Source organism: Callorhinus ursinus, unplaced genomic scaffold (genome assembly GCF_003265705.2).
Source record: "Callorhinus ursinus isolate GAN/ISIS: 27379988/994484 unplaced genomic scaffold, GSC_fseal_2.0 scaffold16, whole genome shotgun sequence".
Taxonomy (NCBI): domain Eukaryota; kingdom Metazoa; phylum Chordata; class Mammalia; order Carnivora; family Otariidae; genus Callorhinus; species Callorhinus ursinus.
This window is the reverse complement of record NW_027397078.1, coordinates 25,036,327-25,046,457: the sequence shown is the minus strand read 5'-3', so window position 1 is coordinate 25,046,457 and position 10,131 is coordinate 25,036,327. Positions and strand designations below refer to the sequence as shown.

General features: G+C 39.4%; 1 protein-coding gene across 1 annotated transcript; it reads left to right on the top strand.

The window, feature by feature from the left end:
• The first annotated feature begins 5,826 nt into the window (after window positions 1-5,826).
• Window positions 5,827-8,086, top strand: DDX53 (DEAD-box helicase 53). The gene has a single exon (XM_025857696.2). It carries the CDS (start codon window positions 5,950-5,952, stop codon window positions 7,879-7,881), a length of 1,932 nt encoding a protein of 643 aa, XP_025713481.2. The 5' UTR covers window positions 5,827-5,949; the 3' UTR covers window positions 7,882-8,086.
• Window positions 8,087-10,131: the final 2,045 nt, after the last annotated feature.

Below are 10,131 nucleotides of genomic sequence, written 5' to 3'. Positions count from 1 at the left end.
AGTATTATTTAAATCTCCAATTTTGCAAGCCTCCACTGACACCACACTGGTATGGGAAGCTGGGCCCTAACTTCTTACTGCCAGGCAGATGTGTGAGTCCAGGCTCCCCATTAGAACTTCACATATGCTGGGAAAAAAGTAAGGTATGCCACATTATTGCTAGGTGAGGGTGAACTCCAGGCTCCCCACATAGTTTCTACTGACATAATGGTGGGGGGAGGGTGTGGGTGTGGAGAGGGCATCTCATCACCTCTGCCCAGTGCTGAAAATACAGTCTTGGAGACTTGGTCTGCTTGGACATCACCGCAGCAGGGAGAAGTAGGAGTGTTTTGCTACCAGTGGATGTGGATGGAAGTCTAGGCTCCACACTAGGCCTTTGTTGATGGGGGCAGGGGAAGTGCACTGTGTTGTTGGTTTCTGCAATAAGCAAGCAGGGAAGTTATTATCAGAACAAATTTCTTTCTTAATAGGCTCCTCCTTTCTTGGTCCTTTGGCTTAAAAAAAAATAGGTTTTTCTTGGGACATTTTTTTTTGGTTGTGCCTGTGGGTGTCTGCTTCTCCAGCACCCAATCTAGGATATAAGGGGGGCAAAACAAAACAAAAAACCAAGGGAACTTAGCACTTTTGTCATTCCTTAAGTTCTAAAATCCTTAGCTGGTCTGCCTTCTTCTCTCCAGATTTCAGAGTCTTCTTGTTTTATATATAAAATAAATAAGCAGAAGGAATAGGGAGAAATGTGCCTACATCATTTTGTCCAGAATCAGAAGTCTCCCCCTCTTACTGTTTTGTTTTTTTTTAATGTGGCCACTAGAAAACACAAAATTGTATGTGTGACTCACATCATGTCCCCATTGGACAAAGCTGCCGTAGAAGTTAGATTTCTCACTTGCAAATATGAAGGCTAGAAGAGATACTCTTCCAGGCAGTCCTTCCCACCTCTAAATTCCCATGATTCTAAGGATTGTTGTTAGGCTTCGGTATAAAATGTGAATAATGTAAAACACGGTTTTTCTTTCTACTTACATACATCATAGCTATCAGAAATGAAATGGTCCTAGAAAGCCCTTCAAATGACTCAAAATAGAGCCAAGGGATAATTGCAACTTATTATTTTTAAAGCTCATGCCAATATATTAAAATTTCCATAGGAAGTAGTTGGTAAGCAAGAATTTCTCCAATAGTGTTTACTGCAGGTGCTAATCAGCTCATAGTTTCTTTTTTCTTTCTTTCTTTTTTTTTTTTACTGTTTGTGCTGAAAGAAGATTTAATTACATCAATAGCCTCACTTTTTCATATACCTAAATGATGCATTCCCCGCACTCTGTGGAGAATAAACTAAATTTGATAGAGAAAGTTTTAACAGGTAGCTAAAAATAGCACTGTAGTCTCCTTGAAAGAACTCCCAGTACTCCCTATTCCTCCTTTTCTGAAACTGCTGATGAAAGGTTCTTGTCTCCTTGTGATTCTCTCCCTCATCCTACCCTTCCATGTATTTTGAATGTGAATTGTGCCAGACTGTTGAATCACAGATCTGTACTTCTGAAACAAATAACGCAACATATTTTAAGAAAAAACAAAAAGAAGAAGATAACAGGAGAGGAAGAAAAGGGGAGTATGTCAGAGGGGGAGACGAACCATGAGAGCACTGGGTGTTATGAACAAACAATGAATCATGGAACACTGCACCAAAAACTAATGATGTAATATATGGTGATTAACATAACAATAAAAAAATTAAAAAAAAAAAGAAAGACTATTACAATTCATTTCCTTCCACTATTCATGGTAAGTTATCTTACTGAAATCCACTGGATCTTTAACAAAACAATCCCAGTAACTGCCTATGAAATCTTAAGTTTCCTAGAAGTCTTGTTTAAAAATGAAGACAGTGCCTTTCAGCTTTTGGTACAAGATGTAAAGTTCTCTCCCCAGCACTGCAGGGTTCCCCAGTGGTCCAGTTGTCTCTCTTCCCAGTTGCTTCCCTAGCAACATGTGTTTCTCCGTCGTGCCACAAAAAAGACCTTCTTGAAAGTCACTGCTAATTTCCTTCTCCCACCTTCAGTAGTTTATTTACTCCGTGTCCTCCGGGATGTATTTTACATTATTTAGCAGGTCTTCTCAACCTGTTCCCTTGCCTTATTTCCTACTATAATGCTCTCTTCTTATTCTCTTGAATTTTTCTTACTTTTTCACTCGGTTCCCTGTGCTCCCCTTCTCATTATCTAATCATATGGCTTCTCTGATTCCTGAAGATATTCTCAAACCTGTTGTCCATTACTCTCTATTTTGTGGGAAGAATATTCATTCTCTGTTTCACCTCTACTTTCTATGCTGATTCTTCTATTCTTCCTCCTGTCTTCTTACCTGAACTGAAGTCCCAAATCTCCAGTCCTATGTCACATTTCCACTTCCATTTCCCCAAACCACCACAAATCGGACATGTCTGAGACCAAACTCCTCTTCTTGCCCTACAAATGACTTCCCCTCCAACTTCCCTGCTAAACAGTTCCGCAGTTCTTTGCTCCAAGGAGTCCCCAATTTGTCAGTTTGAGTAACCTTTGACTAAATGCTCCTTTCATTCCATCTCTACAATTAGGCACTAAATCCAGCATATTTTCCCCTACAGATGGGAGTGTAGTGGAGGGAGAAAGTCCTTGAAGCTAATCAGACCTGTGTCTAAATTTGTCTAAGTTATTTACAATACCTGTGCATGAACTTGGATATACTACGTGACAACTAGGAGTTTCAATATTTTCACATGGAAAAGGAGGAAAACCCCCATTACAGAGTTGCTGTGATGATTAAATGAAACAATGCCTTTTACATGTTTGGCATATGCGAGGACTGAAATATTAGTTTGCTACTTGGGTCCCTGCTCATTTTAGCTGTTCCTTTCTTGAATTAGCACCGCCACACTCTGTTCAAGTCTCTCAGTTCAATATACTTAAAATATCACAAACACAGCCCCCATTCTTCACTTCATTGCATCCTGCTTTCCCCATACAGCCCTGCTTCCCTAATTAATACTGACAGTGTCAAGAGAACGCCTTCATTCTAGATTCATTCCCTCCCTCCCATTTTTTTACCATAGTAATTTGAAACATCTTTGATTGTCTTTTCAGTTCCTGGAAGTTCCCTTTTCCCTTCCCCTGAACCAAACTATTTTTCTCCATTTCCCCTCTGTCTCAACCCTAAATCTTCTACCCTAGTCATCCAGCCTGCCCTCATCACCTCCCCAAAGCCACATTGATTTCTTCCCCTAAAACTTTAATATCCTCCTATTTGTAATTTCACACCTCCTAGTGACAGAACAGATCTACATCCCTTAGAGAGCTTTGCCTCAAATCTCCAGCCTCCCAGACCTTTTGGTCTGCCAGCATGTTTAATACCTAATAGCATTCTCAACTGTGTTTATTTGCTAATGTGCTAGACGAGTACCAGCCATTTCTTTGGTTTCACATACAAGTAACATTTTAAAATCAAATCCGGCTACTGGCCTTCGTTTTACCTTTTTTTTTTTTTTTTTTTGACATAGTAGGGATCTTTAAAAACCATTTGTGATCCTCATTTTACCAAAAAAGGAGAGTATGATGTTAGGACTAAAAAGTTTAAATTGAATTAATTTAGATTCATGAACAAATTTTTATTACCCTCATTTTCATTTTGATGTGGACAGAGGAAACTCTAACAGGAAAAATCTTGGATAGACGTTTGGGAACTACCCTAATTGTCTCTACATACCTACTGTTTCTGTAACACAGTTTATTGAGACTTCCTACTCTGAACCAAGGAATGTAACTGTGTGTGTCTCCGTGTATTTAAGTATCACTGTGTCATTCCACAGTTAGCAGAGCCAAGGCATAAGAAGCTTAGAAATAGCTCAAGGACCCACAGCTAATAAGCAACAGAACTGAGAGCAGAACCCAGTTATTTAGCCTCTTGTGTCCTTGACCACTACCCCATACGACTGCAACTTCTTTAACTCTACATTACATAGTTTTGTGCACAAAACAAATATACCAATGTGTACAGTGATGATGGAAACCTTTGCCATAATATATTGCACCTGCAGAATAGAATGGCCAGATGCTTAGCATCCAAATAGACCATTTCTACAGGTATTTATAAAGTGCTGTACAAATGTAAATCCACTATAGTTATTATAATTATTAATGCTAACTGGAATTCCCCAAGTCTAGGTTGCTTTAGATTATCAAAGAAAATTAAATTAAAATACTATCAAAATTGTTTCTAAGGAAGTCCCACCTACAAGAATGCTTTAGGATATCAACATTAACTTATCTACAGGAAAATTTTGTGGAAATTACAGTGGTTTAAAATTACCTCAATTCACTGCCTATAATATTTCACTCTTTTATTGTTGCCTATCAAATATTAGGGACCACCCTAAGCAAAATGGTAAAAAATGCCTTAAGCACACTCCTCTCTTTCATTACCTTTCTTCAGAGATACTTTATCAGGAACTCCAACCCTTCCTTTTTGGCCTCCCCCTGTTCTAGAAGAACCTCTTAGCCAGCTGCTCCACTAGAATGCATCTACTGCATTGACAACTTTATACTTTTATGTTGTGTGGGGTTTTTTGTTTTTGTTTTTGTTTTTTAGAGCAGATTATTAAGGTACCAAACCAAAACCCACAGGGTAAATATCTAATGGGAACATTTCAGAAAGGAGATAAGCCTGTTCCAGAGATTTTTGAAACAAAGACTATCATACTGGCGGCCCTTAATTTAGGTGACAATCAGTTTCTCCAATGGTAGGGAGTGACCCTGAAGGCACAATCTTTCTTAGTACCTATAATACCTGCACAAGTCTTCAATCCCAATAATTCACTACAATAAGGACCGCCACAAAGTGCATTGCTTTTGAACACAGCTACCCTTCTCCCCACTTTACGATTTGATTTCACTTCATTATCATGGCTCCTTCTACTCTCCTGTATCGCCCACATGGAACAATAGGAGCAAAAACACGTCACTTTACAGTAGAGCACTGAGAGCCCTAGTCTATGAGCTAAGAAATGGTTCTCAATTTATACTTTCAAGGATTTGCTGAGAACTCCTAGTCAAGTCCTTAAGGATATCAGGGCCTCAACTTCATTCTCTCTTTAATGAAGAAGAAAAACAAAACGACCCTGACATGTCGAACACCTCTAGAATTGTGTGGTTCTGTAATACATACTATTATTCAATGTAAAGATGAAAACATACACAGGGAAACACTGTATACTCTTAAGTTAAAGCCACATTTAACTAAGCAAATTCCCCTTTTTAATAGTTAATGAACTGCAAGATATTGGGAAAGCTTTAAAACTCCTAGTATAATTCATAAAAAAAAAGTGTGGGGGACTTGTGATGTGTTTTGTCAGAATAAGCCTCGTTGAACAACCAAATGAAAAAAAATTCATTCGATGATCAATATTTATCCAGAGCAGTGTTTTCCAAATTGTATCACAAAGAACATTAGTTTCTACAAAACGTTAGAAAGAACCGAATTTAAACAGGAGGTGAGCCTCTGAGGGTCAGCTAGACTTAATGAATTGTTTCCAAAAAAATAGAGTAACCATAATTATTTATTATTACTATAATGGAAAGGGAGAAATAATTTTACAGTGCGGAAAACCTGGGTAAAACTACTTAACCACGTGACCAAGGTTACCATTGCCAGCGACAGGTCACATTATAGCGTCACTTTAAATTTTGCGTCACAAGTGCCTGTATACCTCACGCTAATACCGAGTCCTGTGATTGGTCAGCCCACTGAAGCCCCTGCCGCTACATCACATAATAATTCTCTTCCTAACAGCTGCTCAGCTACCCACCGGCGCCATAGTCTGTTGGTCAAGCTCATGAAGAGAAAGAGGCCTTAGACTACATCTTCCTGCCACTCTAGGTAGGCAAAAGGCCAACACCAGTCTTACCCTCCTCAGGAATGGCCTGGGCCCCAGAGCAGAAAAGGGCAGAGCCTAATTCAAGAGATTTCAGGGCCAGCTGGGATGGCAGGGGCGGCGGCGGCGGCGGCGGCGGCGGCGGCGGCGGCGGCGGCAGCAGCAGCAGCAGGGATGGCGGTGGCGGCGGAGGGGGTGGAAGCAGCAGAGGCTGGAGCGGCCCCTCCGGCTACATGGCGCTTAGAGTCTCAGGCCCCAGAGAACCACCTCTCTGCTTTAAACTGAAGAACAACATGGTTGGTGTGGTGATTGGTCGTGGTGGATGGAAGATAAGAGACATCCAGGCCACGACAAACACCAAAATACAGATCATAAAAGGTGATTCTGAAGCCTTAGTGAAAATTTTTGGCACCAGGGACATGAAAGCAAAGGCCAAAGCAGCTATAGATGCTCTTGTCAAAAAACAAGAACGAGGCCACCATTCAGAGTACCGTGTCGATAGTGCCGCACCTCAGGCTTCCGCTGGAACAGAGTTTCGCCCAGGTAACACTGGCGGTAGACAAGTTCAGCCACTGATTGACTGGGATCAGATTAAGGCGGAAGTTGTGGGTTGGGAGAAAAGAAAATGGGCAGATTTACCACCAATTAAGAAAAACTTTTATGTAGAATCTGAAGCAACAAGTTCATTGTCTCGAGTTCAAGTACAGACATGGAGAAAGGAAAACTTTGACATAACGTGTGATGACTTGAAAGGTGGCAAAAAGCGCCCCATCCCCAGTCCTACTTGTCAGTTTGAGGATGCTTTCCATCCTTATCCTGACCTTATGAAAAGCATTAAAAGAGCAGGTTTTCAAAAGCCAACGCCCATTCAGTCACAGGCATGGCCAATTATTCTACAAGGAATAGATCTCATAGGAGTTGCCCAAACCGGAACAGGCAAAACTTTGTCCTATTTAATGCCTGGGTTTATTCATCTCGATAATCAACCAATACCAAGAGAGGAAAGGAATGGACCTGGCATGCTAGTCCTTACACCCACTAGAGAATTAGCTCTTCAGGTGGAAGCTGAATGTTCTAAGTACTCATATAAAGGTCTTAAAAGTATTTGTATATATGGTGGTGGAAGTAGAGGACGACAAATACGAGACATTACCAAAGGCATAGATATCATTATTGCAACTCCTGGACGACTGAATGATCTGCAAATGAATAATTTCGTTAACTTACGAAGCATAACCTACTTAGTCTTAGATGAAGCAGATAAAATGCTAGATCTGGGGTTTGAACACCAGATAATGAAGATTTTATTAGATGTGCGCCCAGACCGCCAGACTGTTATGACAAGTGCAACTTGGCCAGATACCATTCGTCGACTTGCTCAGTCATATCTGAAAGAGCCTATGATTGTTTATGTTGGTACTCTGGATCTAGTTGCTGTGAATACAGTGAAGCAAAATGTAATCATTACCACAGAAGAAGAAAAACGATCTCTTATCCAAGAATTCCTACAGAGCCTGTCACCCCAAGACAAAGTCATCGTGTTTGTCAGCAGAAAACTCGTTGCTGATGACTTATCGAGTGATCTGAGCATCCAGGGCTTACCAGTGCAATCAGTGCATGGCAACAGAGAGCAACATGATCGTGAGCAAGCATTGGAGGACTTCAGAAGTGGAAAAGTGAAAATACTGATTGCTACTGATTTAGTATCCAGAGGTCTTGATGTTAGTGATGTCACACACGTATATAATTACGACTTTCCACGCAATATTGAAGAATATGTACACAGAGTGGGGCGTACTGGAAGAGCAGGGAAGACTGGTGTATCAGTTACCCTCATGACTCAAAATGATTGGAAGACCGCCAGTGAACTGATTAAAATTCTGAAACGAGCAAATCAGAGTGTCCCTGATGATCTTATAACAATGGCTGAACGTCACAAATTCCATAAACAAAGAAAGAACACAGGAAAAAAATAAAAATCTCAAGGAAAACCCAGGAAGTTTTATTGATAGCCACGTTGAAAAGTTGTACAAGGCTACTGGAAGATTGAAGATATGTTAAAGATATGTAGTCTTCAAGATCCATAAAGAAGTATTGGAAACATCAGTTTAAGGACGTTTAACCAATTCTTAAATACTAAGCTTTCAATATTGTGTATGTTCCTTAATAAAGGCAAAAGTGTTTGGAAAATGAAAGAGTGAGAGACTATTTGGAAAATTAAATGTTATTTTATTTATTTTTTTTTTAGAGAGAGAATGCATGAGTGTGGGGGAGGAGGGCGGGGGGCCGGGTGGGGACAAAGGGAAAGGGGGAGGGGGAGAGGAAGAGGAAAGGGAGAGAATCCCCAGCAGATTCCACACCCAGTGTCGGAGCCCTACGTAAGGCTCAATCTCACAACCCTGAGATCATGACTGGAGCCAAAATCAAGGGTTGGACACAACAGACTGAGCCACCCAGGCACCCCTTATGCATTGATTAAAGTCCAGTTTCTTTTATAGCCTGCCATGTCGATCTATGTCTCCTCTAAATGACTGGTCATGGACAACAATAGTGCTTTCCTTGCTTTAAAAAGTCACACTGAATTGAAACATAATTTTCATCAAGCTTATCCTAGTCAAAATATTCTATTTTCCCCTAGCAGTTAGTGCCACAACAATCCCTAAAAATATCTCCACTGTCATTCTCTAATTCAAAAAAAATTCATTAGAAAATAAATGTTCAACCTTCTAGAAGATTCCACAATTCTGTTTTTTCAGATAGAGGTGATTAATTGAGCATGGTGTATCACTGGGAATCAGATCCTCATACAAACCCTATCACTTATCACTAGTTAAAACTACTGGGGAGGTCACATACCTTCTGTAGGCGTGCTCACTTTCTTCACTAGGAAACTGGGATGGTTAAAATAATTTTGGAGTCCCCTTCACCACTAAATTCTATATTACAACCAAAACTGTATAACCCAGGCTTTACTAACACTTCTTCTTTTTTTTAATTTTTGGTTTTTTTTAATACTTTATTTTCTAATCTAGGAAGAAAATCACATCCTCATGTAACAAATTGAACAATGAAACCATTTTTAATGACCAGAATAGTGCTCTCTGCATTTTTATTGATTTTTGAAATGTGACTCACAGGTTGTCTTTATTTTTCTTTTGTCATATTTTATTTTTCAATTTGTCTGGAAAAGGCCAAAACTTCATATACATATAATGAGAAAAATTAATGGGAAGGTAAAATATATCTTACATACTGGGAAAAACATTAAAAACTTGACCAAATGACACTTTTGCCAGAGGAACCAATTTTAGTTGAACTCCTAATTTCTAATTCTATCTTGCATGTTTTATTTAGAGGCAATCTGAATCTTCTCACACTGCAAGAAGTCCTCCCAATAACGCTAAACTTTAAAATTTAATGTTTATGAGAATATAAGAATTGGTCAAGCCTTACAATCTCGGGCAAATTGAAAAAATTAATGCAGCCATCTTTTTTCCCAGCATCCGCAGCAGTGACCACAACGAGTCGGTCAAATTAAGTGAAATAAAGAAGTAAATACCGTCTAGGAATAGGTGTTTGAGGTTAAAGTCTGGCTTACAGGCTCTTAATATAGGCCTCAATATCTCTTGATAAAATTCACAACAATGGTTAGCATTTTTGAGTGGCTAATATATAAAAAGGTGCTTTATCTTATAATCTATAATCTTTATAAAAAACCCACTCAGAAGGAAATCATACCCCTATTTTTCAGAGAATGAAACAAGGTCAGAGGAACTAACTTGCCTAAGGTTACTAAATCTGGTTAAAGAGGAGTTAAGTCATACTTTAACCCAGATATGCCTGATTCCAGTATTTACATTCTTTTCATTTTAATACACTTAATATGTGCAAGACAATATGCTTATCTTCAGGTTGCCCATATGTTCAGATTTAGTGAAGCAGAGGTATGTGCAGATTTACCTAAAGCAAAAGCAGTCTATAGCAGAACCTGTGACAGAAACTCAAAGGGCCCACTCCCATTCACTTGGAGAAGAAATGATGAATGTTTAGCAAGGTGGAGTTTATGTTATTTGCCAGAATTCCTCTTAGGGGCAACACTTTGTTAGAATTTTTTTTGGCACAAAACTTTATTAGTGCTGAGAGGGACAATTCCTGAAAGAACATAAACAAAACAACAAAAACCAGTTGCATAGTAACAAAGAAAGGACTTCAGAGGAGAAAGGGTT